Raw genomic sequence first — 22,778 nt, 5'->3', positions numbered from 1 at the left:
TAAATATTCAACTTCAGCTTCATCTAGCATCCACTGCAGTTTAATAAACTTAAGCATTTCAGATTTCTAGTTGTAAAGGAAAAGAATGCATATCTCATAATCCAGTTCAGGGAATTTGAATTGTTTCAACAAGAAGTTTCAAAAAGTCTAAAATGTGTACAAAATGTATAAATCTCCAGATAAAAAAGGGTATCTCTAGGCCAAAGTTCCCAAAGTGTCCAAAATCAGCAAAAATAAAGGAAATGTAACAAATAAAAATAAAAATAGTTTTTTGTGGGGTTTGGGGGCTATGTGGTCATATTCTAGCAGAGTTTCTTCCTGACGTTTCACCAGCATCTGTGGCTGGCATCTTCAGAGATGCTGAAGATGCAAGCCACAGATGCTGGTGAAATGTCAGGAAGAAACTCTGCTAGAACATGACCACATAGCCCAAAAAACCCACAAAAACTATGGATGCTGGCCATGAAAGCCTTCGACTTCACATTAAAAATAAAAATGTAACAAATAAAGAAAATGTAACAAATAAAAATTTTAAAATACTGGTTCATGCTTCAGGAAAGAAAGCTGCAATAGACAGAAAGAAAATCTAGCAAGAAATATTCGGAGAGTGATACAGGCCATTCCTTCATCCTGAGAGAAGGCCGAAAAACATTGCTGAAGTAGCTGAAAGCTATTGTGTAAACAGATAAACTGTATCTAATAGCCCTGTCCTTTGCTCCAATCAAAGGTACATGAAAGTGTTTATTTCTGGCAATACCTCAAAAATTGTGTGTGTCCTGTTTTGGTGTTGCACCCCTCTAATCAAACCTATAACTCTATATACAGTAGATGAATTATTTTACCAAAACTTTAGCAATCCCTTTGATGACCATTTTAAACTTCAGATTTATATTATTATAATGTTAAGGTCAGAAACCACTGTACTCAAAAGATACTTAAGGTTGTCCAGCCATATTACACTGATTATACCATCGAGCTGTCAGCTGAAGCAGTGAGAATTAGTTTTAGCTTTAGAATACAGGACAACATAAAATACAATACCTTGTCAGAGAAGTACATAATAGGTCCAATACTTATTGACATGATTTTAAAAAAATCCTTTATTTAAAATTTAACATTCTTCTCATTCTATGGTAGAATTTTAAATTGCAACAATGGCTAGATTTAAGACTTATCCCAATACTGTCTAGAGGGATGCTTTTGTGCTAGGCATCCTCAGGAGCTGGCACCAAAGATTCTGAGGACTCCAAGTGGCTGCTTCGATGCCAGCCACAGATTATGGCAAAAACATCAGGAATAAACTCTTCCAGAAAACAGCTACATAGCCCCCAAACCCCCCCAAAAACTATGCTGCTTGGATTCTCTGCCGCTTGAAGTCTCACGATGGCATCATTGTTGTGAAACTTCAAGCAAGATCTGGCACAAATCTTTCCCAGTTCTCAGGGATGTTTCCACAGTGACTAGACTTAAGGCTCACTTAGTGCAACATTCTTTTACACATTGGTAGTTGGTTTTTTATGAGAAGCTCAGCCAAAGACCTGAATACAACTATACCCTGTATTCTATGTTCTGGAGCACTCTGAACAAGGAAGAGGCACCCTGGTAGCACAATATGAGATAATGACCTGATTCACACAAGCATCTGCATCACCTTATAAATGATTACCCATTACTTATTATTATTGTCTCTTTACTTTGTGACCTGTACATGACTGTGTTCACTCAGTGCCTCTGGTGAAGCTGTACTGTGTTTGTGTGGTGTGTGCCTTCAAGTCATTTCTGACTTATGGTGACCCTAAGGCAAGCCTATCATGGGGATTTCTTAGCAAGCTTCTTCAGAGCAGATTTGCCATTTCTATCCTCTGAGGGTGAGAGTGTATGACTTGCCCAAGGTCTCCCAGTGGGTTTTGTGTATTTGCCTTCATATTGCCTTTTGGCATACAGCCACCTCCTCATTTAGTAGCTTAAATATATATACTGTGAGATTGAATGGATGTATGTAATATGTGGATAATTTGAATGTAATATTTTAAACTGTTAATAAACTACACACTACACACACACACACAATATATTGAAAGTCATTCATTTCTCCTTCAGTAGACCAAATGGGTCACTGACATCCTTGACCTTTGCTTTAAGGGAGGAGGAATTCGTCAATTTCAGCAGGATATAGCTGACACTTTCAAACAGAAGTAATTCATACATTTTGAACTGTAACATGCTTGATACATTACCATTTGTGTTGCCTGGCCTCTTTTATTGTGATGACTTCTTCTGCCCATTTTTCTTTAGTTTTCCCCTTTTCTTTGACACTTCTTTCTCTATGTCTTGCATGATGGCCCAGTTTGGCAGATTTATAGTTCTTATCTTTCTTCTTGTTTGTAGATTATGGAAGTAAAATGGCTGGTGGGGATCTCTAGGGTCTCTCCCCCTCCCCATCAGTTGTCATCTGAATTCAACAAAAAGAATAACAACAACTTTAAAAAATTCTGATTGAGGTAATATGAAGTATGGAAATAGAGATCTCATACAGATGTTTCATATAGGTAATTCAGCATATTGCATAAAATCATAAAAGGCTATTGCAGTAAGCCAGTTTAGAACTGCTATTTGGAGAGGAGATTATTTATAGTATGGAAAATTTAAATAAGTGGGGAAAAGGTGTTGAAATGAATGTGAAAAACATTTCCCCATTATTTTAACATAATATGTTAATATAATAATAATAATATAGTTTATTTGTATCCCGCTTTTCCAAAACCTGATCAAAGCGGCGAACAACAGCATATAAAAACATTCCAACAAATATATTGTGTTCTATGTCAGATGTTAATACCATAGTCTATTTTAGTAGATATATTTTATACAAAAAATAAAATAATATTATAAGAGCTCTCTGTCTCCATATGGTCCACACATAAATATGAATGACAAACAACAAATAAATCTGCTCATTTGATGTACTCTTCCCCTTTTGTTTCCAATTTCCAAATAAGGTTTTACTAAAAGTATGTATTAAGGATATAACAGGAGTTTTCACATTACAGTTATGGCCTATATTAGGGCTTACTTTACAAAATACTCAGATATCTTGGTAGCATTACTGATTCAATCTTTAGTTTAGATGTAACTGTAGAATGCAACCATATCTCATTAAATTTGTGCTTGGTTTGTTATTGCAGTTGTTAATGAACAGGAAATCAAATATGGTATAGAAACTCCTGGTTCCCTGCGCCTCAAAGATTATATTGTACATTGCAAGCCTTATAGCCTGGAAATTGCAAATAAGCAATACTGAAGATCTAACATACTGAATATTTTCCAGATGGCTGGCTTTTCCAAGATGCTGAGTTTTGGGGTGGTGATGTGTGTTTTATAATAGACTGGTTTAAATCTTCTTACAATATGTCTTTGGGAGCTAAACAAAGTTCAAACTGTTGTCTAAAATTATATAATAGAATATATATTAATTTGATTCCTGTATATCAGATGGACAGTTGTTTAGCTTGTACATTGTGACACTGGTTTCCCTATTTGACTTGCCAACTTGCACCAATAATACAAGATTTTCATGAGCATGACCAGAGCTTGAAATGGAAGGTGTAAAGATTAATTTGTTAATGTTAACCACTGTAATTGAGGAGACTAATTTGCTTGACATTAATGCTAATTCTTGAAATTGTTTAAGGCACCAAATTACATTTCTGACATAATTGTTTGAATTGTTGATTTTTCAAAACCAGCCATGAGATTTCCAGAGGATGGTGCAGGGGTTCACTGTGGGGCTCTAAAGTCACATTCTTTTATTGGCTCCTTCAAGGGTCCTCTTTTTGTTTTAGATTTGCCAGGCACTTTTTTCTTGATGGACTAGAAATTCCATAATATAATTTCTATTTGACATGGTGGGTGTCTAATATGTCCTGAAACTGTCCAGTTGGAAAAGGCTGCCCTAAAGCATGGGTTCACTTTTTGCAACCAGCTAAATTTTGTCACACATCTGTGTTTCAACTGTCCAGCTCCTGTTCCTGCCAATATTAACACTGTCCATTCACCTTTCAAATGTCTTGCTTGTTAATAAGAAATGATGTGTGCATTTCTGTCAGAGGACACTGTTTCATGGGAAGTGTAGCATTAAATGGCTGGCTGTAAATATTAGCCAGTGAATTAAATTTGGAGAACTCTTAATTAGGAATGTTTGAATGCCTATGAGTATTTTGTGTGTGTATGTCTATGAGTAAGTTTGTGAGGGGAAATTCCCTTTTTGCTTTAGAGTTTACTTATTGTCTGAGGCTGATGATATGCTACAGAATTTATGGAGTTTGACACTGCTTTAACTATCATGGATCCATCCTATGCAATCCTATAATGTGTATTTTGTTGTGCCACCAGAGCTCTGACAGACGTTACAAAATTCCAAATCACAGAATTCCATAATATTGAGCCATGATGGTTAAAAAGTTGTGAAACTGCATTAATTCTGCAGTGTAGACGCAGAGTGAGGCCTAATCCTTGAAAAGGCCTAAACCTCAGTATGGCCATATTGAGATTTGTTTATATTGCCACTTACCCAGGCATAAGACTTGATAGAATAGAGATTGTTATTTTTAAAGAAATCATCATCTTCATCATTTCAAATAATATTTTAAAATAACAGTTTCAACTGAAATGCATTCAGTGAGGTGTACTCCCAGATAAGAGATTAAAAGACTTTTAAAAAAAAAAAAAAAGACATGAACAGAATAGAGGCATAGCATGGCTGTATCCTTTTGGACCAAATTCACTAACTGTGTAGAAGCCGGAGATCCAATCAGTACAGCCAAGTTGCCAGTTAATTTTTCACTTGGCCCATCAGGACTTGCTGAACAAACAAATAGTTTCTGACACTGTCCTGTGCCTCCATTCGAGGTTGAAACCCACAATTTCTTTTCTTTTCCACTGCCTTATTGTCTGTCCTGGGTGTGGACGTTTGCTGGTGTCCATTATGAGGCTGGAGCCTCATACACACTCCCTTTCCAGACAAAGAGAGAAAAAGGACTAATGTCTTGGGCTAAAAGGGGGGGGGGAATAAAGGGAGGGAAATAACCTCTCCTGACAGGAAGGAAGCAGAAAGGCTTGAGTACATTGATCAACGAAAGAAACAGAGAGGTGAAACAAAAGGGCAGACAGTGATGGCACTGGGTGAGTGGGTGGGGTACAGACTGCTCCAGGTGACACCCCAGAGAAGGAATGACACTCTGGTGGGGTCCTCCTCCCACTGCAATGAAGGGAGCAAGCTTGCCCCTCAGTCCTCCATTGCTGGCCTGGCTCTCTCTCCAGGAGGAAAAGGGGCCAGCGATGAAGCCATGATGGATAAGTGGGGGTTGCTGTAAAGATTTTATTACTTTATGCTGGCTGTATGCCGTAATAAATTCATTCATAGCGGGAGTTGCACGCTGTTGCTTCCACACCCACTCCCCCGCAGCCCCTCCTTGCACCAGGTGTCACCAAGTCTGGCCACACCGCTAAAGCAAGCATGCTCTCTACTAACTAATCACTTTACAAGCACTGATGCCTCTTTGCTTTGCACAATTTCTTCATACCTCTCTAATCAAGACCATCCCAGTGTCTATCTGTACTCTACACAATCTTTTTGGGTTTGTGCTGTGCATTTTTACGGATCCACATACCCAATTCCCTGTATGTTCCATCAACTTCCTGTGATGACCAGATTGCATAAGTCCAAGTCCTCACTCATCTATCTGTAGAAACTAAGAGTTGCCCTACTTGCCTAAAAGTATTCAGTATATCAGACATGTACAGTCTACTTTGTAGTCTTTATTAGATTCTAGGGATCTGCCAGCACAACAAAATGGTGGCAATGATAGGGAGCCTCTTACCTACTTCAGTTCATCTCATATGTCATACTCTAGGAAGACCTTCATATACAAGCACAAATCTGAGTTACTGCTAAATAAGACATTCTAACAACCACCACCACCTGTTGGCACATGTGGACAAAGACCTAATCGAAGACAAGCAATAATACTCACATTTTACACATGAAGTGTTTAATTCACAGATGCTGGATATAGATTCAAGACCAGCCCTTCGGCTTCATTTGCAATGTTGAAGGGACAGAAACTTGCGTTAGAATTCTTAGTAATAAAAGTCTCTTTCAAAGCTAGGAAAAACTAAAGCTCAGCTAATGTATACACAATTTTCTGAGGCTGGTAATTCTGTTTATAATAGTCTACTGGCATGCTTTTTGTAACAAAGCAACAAAAGCAAACTAACAACTTTATTCCATGCATATTTACTTTCGTTCAAGTACATGCCCTGGGACAGGACTAGCTATTGTAAAACCATTTCTCTTCTTCAAAAGAGAGAAGGAGGGGAGATCATTGGTGTGTGTGCCTGTGTATGTCTGTGTGTTTCTTTTCTTTTCAAGACTTGCTGCTACTTCACAGGGTAGTTTGGCAATTCAACTGTGTCCCTGGTACATAATGCCCACAGTGCTACAGAACGTGGTGCCAGTCATTTTTGCCATTCAGTGCTTCAGAAAATGGAGTCTCCCCCAAAGCCACTCTTTTGTTTTGTTTTTGGCACTCTGATTTAGCTGCTCTAACACAGTCTTTCTCCAGACAGCTGTCTCCTGACCATTCTTACTTGCCAGGACCACAGACCTGCTTGCCCCTGGCACAGTGGTGAGAGGTTTTGTTGGAAGCTCTGGTGGGGGCAGTTGTTGATGTGTTGATTACCTTTACTTGGCACCTATATTACTGAGCAAACTGCTCTGTATTTACAGTTCTTGGCATCTGGTGCTAATCTTTTCCACTGCCGAAAAATAAGGAAAGGTTCTTGGTAATGTTTCAGCTTTTTAAAGTTATGGTGAATGCTTTCCCCACTTCTTTTCTTTTCTCTCAGGTGTCTGTACAAAGGGATAGCATCAGTGCCTCTATTATATATCAAATCTGCTCTCATCTGATCATTTTTGGCTTGGCTCGAACACTTTGTTCTAAAACTGATGTTTCTTGTTTGTGTATTGTATTGTCTTTCTCCAAGTTTCTTTACTGTGATGAAATTTGCAGACCTCATCAGCTGCATCTTTTTCAATCATAGTCACCTATTTTTGATCAGAGGCTGCAGTTGCCTGAAGAAATAATTCCATTTGACACCACTTTAATTGCCATGGCACAATGCTTTGGAATTCTGGGAACTATAGTTTTGTTAGACTTCTCTGTCAGAGAGCTCTGGTGCCACAGCAAACTATACATACCAGAGTTCCATAGTACTGAGCAATGGCATTTAAAGTGGTGTCAGATTGGATTATTTCTGCAATACGGATGCAGCAAGAGTCTCCTAAAAATAGCAGGAATTTTGCCTTCAAGCAGCTTTGTTTGGTTCATATGCTGACATTATTTCCTTGTGTCTCAACAAGAGGTCTAGTCCATCTTTCAACTCAGTCATTGGCAAACTCCCATTTGAATGTAGTTCTGTTGAGTTCGTAAGCATTATGAATTGTAAGATCTCTATACAGTATTTGCCTTCATGTTCTAAAGTAGCTTGATATTCTTAGAAGTCCAATTGGAAATGTAATTTTGATAACTGTGGAGAAGTATGCTATTCTCCATTTCTGAACTGCAAGTATTCTTTTGTATATTTATCCTATCTTTCTGGTAAACCTGGTGAAGAGTACAGAATTAGCCAGTCCAATGATAAATTGGGATCTCATGAGTGAGAATGATGCTTGATACTGACAAACTCAGGAGGTTATGCTTCCTCCATTAATATGGAAGAGAGCCTTCTCTATGTATGAAAAGACCAAGGAAGTCTTAATTTCCAAAGTCCTTATTGCATTTATTTGATTTCTGCCCTTTGGGACTGTGGTATCCCTATTGGCCTGAGCATTGCATCACAGAGTGTTTATTTTAACCTGCTGTGTTGTTGATCTAGCATGGAGTTGTCATTTTGACAGCTCATCATTGTTAAATAGACACAAAGGATACAATTCACATACCTTTACATGGTATTTACTAGCTATGTTATTTTTTCCCAGTCAAATTTCTACCCCACAGCCTTTGTAATAAAATATATGTATTACAGTACTTATCTATAAAAGTACTGACTGTGCACATATAAAATACAAATGCAAAGTGAACAGGGTTAAATGTACAGATGTTTGTACAGTGTGTTATTCTGAAAAGGAGCATATAGTCAACAATGGCGTGGGACAGACTGCCAAGAAATGGCGGTCTGCTGGTGCGCTGCCACTATGGAGCAAAAACAACCCGGAATTTCTGGGGTGTTTTGTGTGATACCGCAGTGATGTCGCAAGTGTGCCATTGGTGCACTCATGACATAAGCAATGTGCAGCACCGTATGATGCCACACGGCGCTTACATCACAATTGCGGCGCCATGTACACAGGGAGCTACCATTGTTATGCCTCCACCACATAGTAGGATTGCGGGGCATGACTTGCTCCACCTCTAGGCAACCCTACTAGGTGTCCAGGCCAGTTCAAAGTGCCAGTCTGGATCAGGCCAATAATAACCCACAGTCCTATATTTCTGCAAGATGCACCTCTCTCTCTCTCTCTCTCTCTCTCTCCCTCTCTCATTCTCTGACAAAACAAATTTTTAATTAAACAAATATATGCTGTGTCTATATGTATATGTGTATGTGTATACACGGCATATCCACAGTATACATACAATATACAGTACACATAGGCACATTTACATAAATATATATATTGTGTATATAGACAAATATATGCAACTGTATAGATTTGCATATACATATACATTGTGCATATGCAAAGAATTTATGTTCTGTATATGCTGTGTACATTTTGTACATTGGGAGCTCTCCAACATTTTGCTAGTATACCTGAAATCTAAAATGATACAGGTGAGCAGCAGATATCAAGTGGAATTGTTGGATGTGTTGCTCGGCTATAAATTCAGAGTCAAGTGAAAATTCAGTGACAGGAAGGAGAAGACAGAAAGCTGTTTATCTCAATAGAAATACGGTGTGAATGTTTACTCAGTTCATAAGAGACAATGGATCAATTGAATTAGGTGTTTATGTCATGCATGCACCTTAGTTAATTTAAAAGTTAATATCAGTGCCTGAGATGAAGTATCACCAAAGTAATTAATGTTGTTTACTTATTTTATTTTAATTTAAAAAGGATTTCAAGGACACACACACACACACATAAGCCATTTGAGGGACCTGATCCTTATGAGATTGATGCTCAAACAAAACTGGCCTTCAAAAGCCATAATATGCTTCCATATAGTACCATTGAGACCTAACATGAGTGGATACTATACTAACTGGGTCCAAAGAGCCACTTGAAGGTATGGGCTTTTTTTGGGGGGGAGGAAGGGTTACTCTGAAGCAGGATAAGGCAGGAGAGATTCTTCCTTCTCTATGGCCCCCTACATACTGCCAAAATAAAGCTGCTTCGGGTCACTTTGGAGGTATGCTGTTTAAATTATGTATGTGTCCTGAGTCCAGAAGCTTCACTAAAGCTGTGCTCCAGTCCTTAGGACTGAAGTGTGGCTTTGACGTGCACTTCTTTTCATTAATACAACTGGGACAAGAACAGAGGTTGTGTGATAATCTCCTAACTGTTCATTAACCATTTCAGTAAGCCATTGTATTAAGTCTGCAGGCAAAACTCCATCCCTCTTCATTTTTTTAAAGTGATGGCTAGGTGTTGATGACATTTCTAACTTGGAAATGTGGAAGTCTAATTACAAAAATGAATCCCAGAATACACACCACTTGTTTGCAGCTTAATATTGAAAATCTCCAAGTGCTATCCTTTAATCCTTTGATGATAATATTGACTGTTCCTGCTGAAATCTTCCCTTCTCCCAAATCAGTAGTGGCATTTGGATTTCTAGTCTGAACTTAGCCAGAAGAAGCTGAAGTAAACTGTATGCTGGGTTTCTTAATGCAAACATTTAAAAAGGTGTGGAAATGAAGGAGTCTGTTGTGCCTTGTTTTAACTAGATTTGGATAGTGCTCCAATGCTGCATAGCTTCCATACCATTAGCCACATTCCCCATACGAACCACCTAGAGCCCTAAGATCCTCAGGAGAAGACTTTCTTTCTGTCCCACCACCATCCCAGGTTCGCCTGGTGAGGACATGAGAGACAGCCTTCTCAGTGGCTGCTCCCACGCTGTAGAACTCCCTTACATGGGAGACCAAGCTGGGTCCCTTACTACTGGCATTTTGCCAGCAGACAAAGACATTTTTATTTAAACAGGCCTTTTAAGATCTATCAGGCTTGGTTTTATTGGGGGATGAGAGGGTTGGTTTTAGATTATTATTTTTAAATTTGTATGTTTTAAATTTTATGTTTATAATTTTTTATATTTTTACGATTTTAATTGTAGGATTTTAATTGTTGTTTTAATATGTTATATATATATGTATGTATGTATGTATGTATGTTGTTAACCACCTTCGGTCCCACTTTAAGAAAAAGGCGGGATAAAAATTAAGCAAACAAATAAATAAATAATATGTTGTAATAAGTAAAATCTGGTCATTTTCACCTGGTGTAATGCAGTCATCTATATTGCTATATTATAAACTGCTTAAGGAGTGCTAGTTCACTGATAATCAATATAGAAATGTACTTGGTATTGCTATTGCTGCTATATATTATGTACTAGACAGGGGTGCTTCCCAATCTACTTTCACCCATTATTTGCTGATTGCATTATGGAGGTTCCTTGTTAAAACTAAAATTTAAGTACTTGTGAAAGAATTGTCCATGAATTATTATGCCATTTGAATTAGATGTTTTACCTCTGTTCTGTAGTTGCCATTTACATTAATTTGTACCATCCTCCCAAGTGAGGTTTTCTCATTCAAATCCTGTGCAAATAATATTGCAATCTATGAGACCGATTCTGTTGTTACTTTTCTCCTGTGTCTTAATATGACAATCACTAAAACAATCTTGGCTTAGATTTCTGTTCTTTGCTATAGGTATTCATCTTTATTAAGAACCTTTGGAAGTACCATAGCTAAAGATTGTTGAAAATCTGAGTAAAATGCCATTGAAATTATGTAATATGTAGCATTTAAAATGTTGGGGAGGCTTTTTCAAATCCAGTCTCAAGCCCCATTCAGACATCATCATCATCATCATTATTATTATTATTATTATTATTATTATTATTATTTGCAGTTGTGCAGAGAAAGCTGGATATGCAAGATGTAACCTCACTCCTCTACTCCCAACCTTCCCATTTTGCTAGAGGAGGTCTGTAAAAGAGCTGTAACAACATTCAGATAATGCAGTTACACAGATCCATGTAACTGGATCTCAGATAATCCAGGATTCTCAAGCATTTAGAGTTTTGTAACTGTATTCATGTGAATGTGGTTGCAGCTGCTTTTTAGACACTTATTTCCAACCTGGAGACAGGGACGTAGCCAAGGGGGAGGGGGGTTCTTGGGGTCCGGAAATGAATGGTGTGTGCTCCTGCGCCGCCGCACCCAAGCCCCATTATAATGATGGCATTTAGTCTGGAAACCCCCCCCCCTTCCTAAAATCCTAGCTATGTCCATGCTGGAGAGGTCAGTGAAGTGGGGGAGGCATGAATCTCATACTCTCCAACATAGTCTCCAACTTTTCACAGACAAAAAGTGGGACACATGTCACCAAAGAACATCAGAGTGTCATCTAGAAAAGATCCCTTTTGCTTCTGTAGGCATGGATATTACTCCAAAGTCAAATTTTCTTCTTCCCACAACATTTCATAGCATCAGAAACCCTGGTAAAAGAAAGGAGAAGACAGCATAAACACAAGTTGTATTTAAAGTAAAACAGACAAATATAACTTTATTCTGCTTTCCATGTCTAAACTAGGCAGCTGCCCTATGTAAAATTCCTTATTAGTTGTAAGTGACAAAGCTGTTAATGCTATAGTTGCTTCAATTGCAATATCTCCAGAAATGAGGATTCATGTCTTGGCAAAACTGTCTGTGTAAATATTTTAAATGAGGATAACTTATTGGATTGTCACTATAAAAGTTTTTTTTTTTCCAGGAAAACAGAAATACTAAAATCTTGCAAAGTCATCTATTTCTCCCTGAACTGCTTACATGTCAATTTTTTAGTGATGGTACTGAAGAGGAGAAAACCAAAACCATTTGAAATTACTTTTTCAAACTATGAGACCCAGTATCTCTGTGTTGGCTAGGGAAATCTGAAACTTTTAGTACAAAACAAGTATGGGACAAGTGTTTCAAGCTCTGAAAACTGCTGTTCAAGACTGACTTGTTCTCTCTCTCTCATTCTCTCTCTCTCATTTTCTCTAACTATTCTAATCAAATTATTGTTTCTCTTTAATCCTAGGTGTGTGTGCTGGAGAGACAGATATTTGATTTCCTTGGTTATCAATGGGCACCAATCCTGGCAAATTTTGTACATATTATTATAGTCATACTTGGCTTATTTGGAACCATCCAATATAGACCTCGCTACATAACAGGAGTAAGTACCATTAACCTTATATCATTAACACTGTATTTGCCATGTGTGATAAAACACAGTGTTAAAAATCAGGGTACAGTGTTGGTGATGAGCATAGAGATATAACGGGGGTTTTTTGAGGGGGGTATAATATTGTTTTAAGATATAGCCACTAAAAAGCCAATGTTTTAACTTTTAGAAAATGTGGTGCAAAAATTTATCTAGTGCCATGTAGAAATATTTGAACTGTACTCTAAAGTTCCATACGTGAAAAGTTATTTGTGATATTTTATGTATAGAACATATAGGAACATAATTTGATCATCTGCTGCTGCTTTGAAAAAAAGAGTAAAAATAAAAATTGCAATATAGTAGCCTGTCTTTAAGAAGTCAGTACAGCCTGCAAGTCAGTATGAGATAGATGATGCAGAAAAAAGATACTGGAAGCTTGATCCTATTAGTCTCACTGAGTTCAGTGGGGGCTCATTCTCAGGAGACTTATGCATAGGATTTCTGCCTTAGAACTGTGCACTAGTGACAAATCCAGAACAGAGTTGAAGTTCAGGTAGGAGTAAAAGCTGAAGAGTGATCAAAGAAACAGAAAGGTAATGAGCAGTACTGAAGTAATATGAAAGGGTAACCCTTAAATAATAAGGATATTATAAATAGACAACAGAACCAGTATATAACAAATTAGATGTCACAGTCAAATCTTATTTGAGCTTTATAGATCTACCAAATATGTCAAGTAACTTCTTTTGGTTAATCAGCATCCTTGCAAGTTGTTAATGATATCACTATTTTCCAGATAGACCAACAGTTATGTTGAGGCAGAGCTTTAATAAAGATAATCCTCCATGACAATGCAACCACTGTAAAGTTATAATACAGATTTTTGAGACAGTGATATTGAATGTTCAATAGCAAGTGAGCCCTACTTTCCTCAGAGAGGAAACTCTTCCCCATTCCCCTCATGGCATCAGGCATATGTATCAGGTCAGACGCTGTAAGAGAAAATGCAAAATGGAGAGGCCCAAATCATGTAATCATTACATACATTCTGGATTACATGTTTAAGGCTATGATGCATAAGCCCTGCACAATCATTATGCCCATGCGTGGATGTCTTTTGGGTCCATAAAGAGTGATGTTTTCCAAGGGCAAAATGCTAGGTGTGAAAATGTGCAGGAAAGAAGGCCTAGCCTGTGCAGAGTCAGTCAGTCACAGCCCTTGGAAAAATCTAAAAAATCTTGGCTATTTAGCTTTGTGATTGGGTCAGGAAAGAGAGCATGGGCATCAAGGGCACAGAATGAGATTCTGATAGGAGCTGGAAAGGGGAAGTTAATGGTGACATTCGGAAGGAACAGGTGAAGTAAAGTTATTAAATTAAAATAAGTATAGAGCCAGCTGACGTGATTCTTTTTCAAACCATCTGTTATTCCATAAATGTTTCTTACGGGTTTGTTTTATGCGTCTGCCTGAGTATCATTCACTTGCGGGGGTCACAGGAGCAATCAGTTATGCATATAAAGCAAAATTAGAACACATGCATATGTCCAATGTTGTGGTCATCTTAAGACAGAAAAAATAAACCAGAAAGTTGTTTCAAAGATAAAATGGGTGACAAAGAGCCAGGGTTTGGGTTGGTATGAACTATCTGGAGAAAGAATACATCTTAGTTGATTATAATCTCATTGTTTTATCATGCATAGTTTTTCCTTCCAAAACAACTGTTGGACTATATTTGGTGTCCGTTTTAATTCTTATTAATACAGGTGTCATGGATTTTTTTTACTACTTGTATTGAAAAATTCCTATCTTGAAATTGAAAGTGAATAACATGATAAAACCCTAATCCTCCCACACCTCCAGTTTATTACTTTCTCCCCCATATTTTTAGAACTATTCTTTTCCAAATTCAGGATGGAGATCTGATTATTACTGCCTTCTTTCTCTAGAATAAGTCTTGTGAAATCACATTATAATATCTTTTTTGGTTCTTGCCATTTTTATAAGCAATCTTCTGCAGTAATATGTATGTATGTATGTATGTACATATTCATCAGTGTGGTTAACAAACTTAACAGAGTAATTTACAAACTTAACAAATAAATTAGCAAACTGTATTGGCATCTACCATCTTGAGTTGCTGAAAACAAAAGTGAGCTGCCTCCAAAATTGTAGTTTAGAACATTGTCAACATACTTAAGTGGATGGTGGTGTTTTGTATTATCCTACAGGTTGTGACCATGTGGCATTAAGGTGTTAAGTTTGTGGATTCAAAAATTCTCCCATATCCAAAGTACTTGAAAGATATGGCACCTCAATACCAGATATAGACAAACCAAATAGACTGTGGTGTTGAAATAAAGACATATAGCTGCTGGTTGTTCAAGCGTCTCAGTCAGGATTGCAGACTTGTGATTCCTGAAGTGTGTATGTATTTATGTAGCTCTGTGATTGTTTCCCCGTGTACTGAAGATGTCATCCAGTATGTATGCATTCAGGTAAATAAAGCTGCCAAACTGGAAGGTAATGTTTTCTTTAATATACGGGTTGAATTTTCCTTATCCAGAATTCCAAAATCCGAAATACTGTACCCCAAGGTTGTCCACATGGGTGGGTCAGATTGACATATTTGCTTTCAGATGCTTTAGTGTACATAAGCTTTGTTTCATGCATATTCCAAAATCGGGAGGGGGGCATCCAAAATCCAAAACATGTCTGGTCTGAAGCATTTCAGATAAATGAGACTCACGGTGTAGTAGTTTAACTGATACTGATTTGTAAAGCATTAGTATAGTAGATGTGTTTAGATGTAGTCTGTATAGTTTCTTTGTATTGGCTAAAACAACAGCCAGTGAACTGTGCCAGTAATTCACAGATGACAAATATTGTCAGTTAAGGAGAATGAATCATTCTACTACACCTGAAGGTACTTTCTTTGGTGTTCTTACTGTAGCTAGCAGTGAAATGAAAGGAAAAATTCCTATTCTTCATACTCCAGTAAGGTCAGATCACTCCATTTTTAATAATGATTCTGGGATGTGTTGTAATCACATTGTTCACAGCTGCAGGTTGCATGGATCCCTTCTTCTGTCTGAAACAGAAGTAGAATTTTTGGATGGGTATGCAGTAAACATGACTGCAGCAGCAAGTTCCATTCTGACTTACATGTTAATTACAATATGTCTGTGGAAAGTCTTCATCTCCAATCTAGCTTTGGAGGATCTCCACAGTTTTAAAAAAATAAACACACATAAGTTGGAAGGATGAAGCCAGCTGCTGTAATGCCATCATCACCACCATCCTGTGTGTGTTGACATTTGAAAAGGTTGGTTGTGACGAGACAGAGATATAAAAGTAGCTTGTTAGTTAAATCGTGTTAATTGGCAAACTGGTCATGCACATTGTCTTACTCTGGCACAAATTCCTCTCAAAGCCTTTTACCCGGTAAAGCAATTCGGGGCTCATCTCCACTTTAGAAATAATGCTATTTGACACCGCTTTAATTGCCATGACTCAATGCTATGGAATTCTAGGATTTGTAGTGTTGTGAACTATTTAGCCATCTCTGTCAGAGAGCTCTGGTACCATAACAAATGACAAACCCCAGGATTTTATAGGACGGAGACATGACAGTTAAAGTGGTGTCAAATTACATTAATTCAGCAGTGTGGCAGCAGATAGAACTGACTTATAGTGAGATCCAGAAATGACAAATAACTCTCTTCCTAAGTTCTGAAAATGTTAAAATGAAAATTAATTGAATGCTTTGAAGTGTTGAACACATGTTCGGATTTATAATATTTATATAGATTTTGGAAAAGTTATTTTTCCAAGTTCTGCACTTATGAGTGAGGAAAGAATTAATTTATTTCCAACCTTCCCTGGTCATATAAATCATAATTCCAAGAGCAGCAGTTTGAAGGACCCACATCTTGTCACTGGTACCAAAACATATCAGTTAAAATGCTGTCAAACTGCATTAATTCAGCAGTGTGGCAGCAACTAGCACTGGACTTTTCTCGTGTGGAAGGAGACATGTTGGCCCCAATGCATGGCGACCCCATGGATGAGACATCTCCATGATCTCCTGTCCTCCAGGGTCCCCTTGCTTAGGTCCTGTAGATTCAGGCCCATGGTGCGCCTCACTGAGTCTATCCATCTGGTGTATGGTCTTCCTCTGCATTCTTCCTTCCCTAACATTATAGTCTTTTCTTTGTATTTTAGACATGATTGCCTGTATGGAGATTTTTGGTTGTAATGCCACTTCGATCCGCTGGGAGAAGTGGGAAAATAAAAATAAACTTATTATTATTATTATTATTATTATTATTACTATTACTATTATTATGAATGATGTCTTCTCATGATGTGGTCAAAAGTACAACAGTCTCAATTTTATCATCTTGGCTTCTAGGAATATTTCAGGCTTGACCTGTTCTAGGACCCATTTATATGTCTTTTTGGCTGTCCACAGTATACTCAGCACTCTTCTCTAGCACCACATCTCAAATGAGCTGATTTTCTTTCTGTCAACTTTCTTCACTGTCTAGCTCTCACATGGTTTTGGATGATTCTGACTTTAATGCTCAGTTGTATGTCTTTACACTTTAGGATCTTGTCTAGTTCTTTCATGGGTGCCCTTCCAATTCCTAACCTTTTTCTTATTTCTTGACCGCAGTCTCTTTTTGATCAGTTTTGATCCAAAGTATGGAAAATCTTTAACTATTTCAATATATCTTAGTGGAATTTATGTACTTCCCTTGTCATTATTTTTGTTTTCTTTATGTTCAGCATTAAGCCCACTTTTGCACTTTCTTCTTTGACCTTACGTAGGAATTATTCCAAGTCATTGGAATCATTGGAATTACATGGAGCCCTGTACTGCAGCCATTCACTCAAAACCACAAAGTTGCGAGTTCAAGACCAGCAAAAGGGCCCAAGCTCGACTCAGGCTTGCATCCTTCCGAGGTCGCTAAAATGAGTACCCAGACTGTTGGGGGCAAATTAGCTTACTTGCTAATTAGCTTACTTGCTGTTCACCGCTATGATCTTTGGAATAGCGGTATATAAATAAAACAAATTATTATTATTATTATTATTGATGTTTTCTGCTAATAGTATGGTATCATTTGCATATCTTAGATTGTTGATGTTCCTTTCTCTTGGCTTCACTCCTCCTTCTTATGTACTCCTTTTTAAGGTGTTCAGGAACAGTTCCATTGCCTGTCATGGGTCAACGTCTTTCATTTTTAAAAAATAGTATTCAATTTACTTAGGTAAAATGAGAACCTCCTTATTATATTATATTATATTAACATTAGTTAAAACTCACAGAACTTTGTTGCTTTAGTTATGGGGCTTTTTCAAGCCTCTTAGACATGGCTAGTAAGCAAGCATATCCTCAGCCTGTAAATGGAGATTAACTATAAAACTAGTCTACTTTTCAATTTACAAACTGTAAGATGGTATTTTAACTACTACAGCACTATATAAATTTCTGTTTTAGTTTGTCCTTACTCTGGATTTGCAACAATTAGCTTTAAACTACAATCCTTACTTAGAAATAAGCTTAGCTCAGTGAGGTTTACTTTCAAGTAAACATGGTAGTGCTGTTGTTGTTTCTCTGGTTCTTTTTTGAGTTTTATTTCTAACTTCTTGGTCTGTTTTCATTATATCTTACTTAGTGGTTTCCAAGAAAACAACAAAATATGTTTTTCAAACCATCCTTGTCATGAGTGCTATTACTCAGAAAGAAACATTTTTTCAGCTGACACAGAAACGCAAGATAAACAATTTGCATGGTTGTAAAATCTAGCAGTTACAATACAAAAAATCCTTATTTCTTGTCATTTCCATAGCTTATCTCTCAGTTTACTATTTATTTGGACATTTGTTTTTTGGCTTATTATCTATGCACAGACCCAAATGATCAAGCTATACATTTTCTTGTCAGATAAGCTCAACTACAGATAATAAACAAATCTCCAACTTTGAACTGGTAAGAATCTCAATGAAATATCATATTATGTTCTGTGAATTCAGCAGATATTGCACGTGTTATAAATGTCTGGCAGTGAGACACTTAATACATCTTTGACATTAGAATATTTTTATCCCTAAACATCTTTACTATAGCATGTTTTTTAATCTTTAAGGGTTTAAACTATCCATTTAAACCATAGTTTAAACCATTTAACTATCATATTGATAAAAGAAGGGATTGTTGCTAAGATTGGTTCTTGTCACTCCCCGGTTTAGAGATTACATACTGTGAAATGTCATTCAATTGTGTATCTCAAAACTAAACCGTTTTTATCCATTGCAGTGCTTATTGTTTCCTTGGTCTGAATATAAAACTTAAGAATTTCAGTTTATATTGTTGATATCTGCTGTGGAACCAAATTAGATCATGACTTTCCTTAGGTTTCAAGGCATAAACTACAATGAGTTAGCTACAGGTATGAGTTTGACTCAAACTGATACCTTCTTGGTAAAGCTGGCATAGGGAAATAAAATAATATTTATTTCAGTGATTGTTGACAAGGAGTTCTCCAACACTTCCCAATGATTCTGACCAATTTCTCAGTGTATCCTAGTAAGTTTATGGAGGTATGATGGAAGCAGTTGGGTCATTTGTTGTAGACATATGTCAAGCCTGTCCTAGATATCATCTGTCAGCTCAGTTTATGTCATCTTTTAGTGGGAAATGAAGGAATTGAGGATAAAATGTGACTATTAGCCAAAGGCACTTCCCTGGTATTTGTGTTTATGAGTAGCCAGAATTTAAAACCAGACACCTAAAACTTTAAGAATTACTAGTAATTGTCAGCATTTTTGGCATTCCATATAGAATGTATACTTACTACATTCTTCATTCGCTTCATGCATTTGATGGAGTAACCTGTTGGTTACACTGGGCTCTGCCCAGTAAACTGCTAATCTCTGTATTACTATAGCAGTAAGCATTCAGTGAAAGGCTTCAAATAGCTGCTGAAGAGAAGCTACCATTGTATGGGATGCTTTTTAAATCTGTACAAGACATAACTTTCTCTGTGTGGATGTAAACTTTATGTGGCAAGGCAGTCCAACGTGCTGAGTGAATGCATATGACTGAATGAAACAGTTAAAAATATGTGCACTGAGATAAGATCACATCTTACATTATTATATAGCAAACTGTAGCTCTTCAGTGCTTTGGTGCAGTTTGGCAAAAATCTGTAATAAATAGACAGCAAGAGAGAAGGAAAATGTATAGGCAACTGCTGCCTTCTCTCAAATGTATACTTCCATAACTGCCCCTGATTGAAGATCCATGGATCAATCTAGAGGCTTTCTGGATGGAAGTCTGTCTCCCTTCTACTTTTGCAGCTGAACAGACAGGGGAAAGAGGACAGATTATTGCTTGTCATTTATGGTTTGAACAAGGGAGACAGACTTCTTTCCAGTGAGATAGAACATTTTTAGAGTTTCATATTTAGTATGCATATATATGTAGTTTGAAGAAATAAAATAAAAGGTACATGCATTGGAATGAATTTGAGAGGCCCAGGAATGCAGGCAAAAGAGCAAGATTTAAGACAGAGTGACCCAAGGCTCTGACCTCGGGGATCTGGAAATTGTTGTTAGTTAAAGTTAGCAGAGAGACATGAATCCTGGAGAAGAGATATCTCCGCAAGGACTAGAAGGGGGGCAAAGACAGATAGGGCTAATGGAATGTGGCTAAAATGTACCTTTAATGTATTCATGCATCTGTACCCTGATTGTACGAAAATCCTATATGTTTAACTTTTACCATATCCAATGGGATATGCCAGCTAGAGTTCTTTGTTTCTATCCTATATAAAGCAGCCATTTTTTCCTTGTTCGGGGCTCTGGGATCTTTGTTGGAATGTGAATTCCTCCCAGAGTGACAGCTGTCTAAAATAAACAATCTGTGTTTTACAAATTCATCTTGGTCCCCTCCTTTCTGATTCTGTCAGACCGGGTTTGCTGTGAGTCAAGTGGAAGTGTTTTATCAGTTTTCCACAACACCAGAAAGCCTCTAGATTGACCCATGGATCGCTTCACCTCACACAATCAGTTTTTGGCAGAGAGGTTGGACTATATCATATTTGGATGAGATGGTTGTATAAAAGGCCTGTGACTATTTTATGTTACCGTATTTTCCGGCGTATAAGACGACTGGGTGTATAAGACGACCCCCAACTTTTCCAGTTAAAATATAGAGTTTGGGATATACTCGCCGTATAAGACTACCCCTCTTCCAATGCACACCAAATAAAAATTTAAAAAACATGAGATTTGATTTCAATATGATAATTTTAATTGCAATGTTTATGACATGCAGGTACTTAGCAGGAAAACTTGTTGTATACAAAGCCTACTTGGATTGGTCAGCTCTCCCTGCCTGCCCAGCCCTCCCTGTCTCCAAGACTATCAGAGCAGTAGTGCAAAAACAGCTCTCTTTTCCATACCCTGGGCGTCCTGGACACCTGCAGCTTGCTCCGCCCTTCACTTATGAATCCTGGTGAGTCGCCACATACAGTGGGGATGCAGCCGCTGCCATTTTGAGCTCCCCCCACCATATGCAGCAACCGCAGATTCTCCAATCCGGCTTGGAGGTTTCAGCACCTGCCCTATAAGACAACATCCAGCATATAAGACGAACCCTGACTTTTAAGAAGATTTTCCTGGGTTAAAAAGTAGTCTTATACGCCAGAAAATACACTACATTAAAAGAAATAGGTGATGTTCCCTTGTCCAGATGTTGGCACAATATGTCTGAACATCCATGGTAACTACATTTCCATTCCATATAACAACCATGTCTCCTGAACTCAGCTATTTTCTAGCTGCCACTGAAATTAGTTCTTGCATATTAGTGCAGTGATGGATCACCTCCAACTTAGTTTGAATTTTAAGGGAAATGTCCAAGGTACCAAACCTACCCCCACATAGACTGAGCACCTTTACCAGCATCTTTAAAATTCAGATTAAACACTAGAACAGATTCACCACCCAGCTGACATGGGAGGAACCGGCTGCCATTTAGACAACAAGTCTTGTTTTTACTATTAAAACAGGTAAAGAAGTGGATAGGCCTAAATACCCTAAAGACACCAGGTCCTGACTGATCCTGGAGGCTAAGAGCATCAGCCCTGATTAGGACTTGGATGGGAGACTGTTAACAATCACTTATATTTCAGAGGAAAGAACAGGCAAAACCATCTCTGTGCATTCATGAAATCATAGAGTTAGAACATACCATCCAGTCCAGTCCCCTAGTATGCAGGAATACACAAGCAAAGCACTCCCAAAAGATTGCCATCCAGTCTCTGTTTAAAAACCTCCAAAGGAGGAGGCTACCCCACACCCCAAGGCAGCATATCTCACTGTCAAACAGCTCTTACCATCTAATGTTATGTTAAAGTGGAATCTCTTTTCCTGTAATTTCAATCATGTCCTAAACTCTGGAGCAGTAGAAAACAAGCTTGCTTCTACTTCAATATGACATCCTTTCATATATTTAAACATGGCTATCATGGATGTCACAATTCTGAGAAAAAACAACTGAGTAGTATTGCCTTCAGTACATATTGAATCCTTCACTTTGGCCATTCCAAGTGAGTTTAGTAGTACTGTAAGAATGAAACAGTGCCATATTATTGTATAAATAATGATGGTATGTTACAGAGTTCAGTGCATATTAAGATAGTAGCCAGAGCTTTCAGTTTGGTCTATGCAGGATTTAGTCATCTGTATGAAAACAACCAAGTATATTAAGTATTCAGAGGGAAACATGTGGCTTTCTTCACTAGCCTACATTGACTCACACATTGCTCTCCTACTGTGTGCATTTATATGCCTGTTTATGATTTATGATAATAATAATAATAATGTTTATTTATATACCACTTTTCCAAATTAGATCAAAGCGGTGTACAACAGGAAGTACAATACAAAGTTAAAAAAAAAAACACATAACAGGCCTCTCTCCCCCCAAGATGGTGGTCGGAAGGGAGGGCTTTTTCTTCTTTCACGCAGGCAGTTGGAGCTTGCCTGCCTCTCTCTCCCCAAGATGGTGGCTGAAGGGAGGGCTTTTCTTCTTACAGGCAGGCAGTTGGAGCTTGCCTGCCTCTCTCCCCCCAAGATAGTGGCTGAATGGAGGGCCCCATGAATTTCATAGGCAATGGATAAGGCAGCTAAAAAGGCCAGTTCTAGTGATACATGGAGAAGAGGACCATTGATAGCAAAGAAAGAAAGAAAGAAAGAAAGA

At 37.7% G+C, this 22,778-nt stretch overlaps 1 protein-coding gene across 2 annotated transcripts in view; it reads left to right on the top strand.

Moving 5' to 3' along the window:
• NKAIN2 (sodium/potassium transporting ATPase interacting 2) overlaps positions 1-22,778 on the top strand; it is a 718,671-nt gene that overhangs the window by 314,435 nt on the left and 381,458 nt on the right. For both annotated transcript variants that reach the window (XM_042480285.1, XM_042480275.1), the window contains exon 2: positions 12,377-12,514. In XM_042480285.1, coding sequence (XP_042336219.1) covers positions 12,377-12,514 — 138 coding nt within the window. The remainder of the gene's footprint in view (positions 1-12,376; positions 12,515-22,778) is intronic.

This window comes from Sceloporus undulatus, chromosome 1 (assembly GCF_019175285.1).
Source record: "Sceloporus undulatus isolate JIND9_A2432 ecotype Alabama chromosome 1, SceUnd_v1.1, whole genome shotgun sequence".
NCBI classification, from domain to species: Eukaryota; Metazoa; Chordata; class Lepidosauria; order Squamata; family Phrynosomatidae; genus Sceloporus; species Sceloporus undulatus.
Note: the sequence above shows the minus strand (reverse complement) of the source record. Positions and strands in the feature narration are given on the sequence as shown.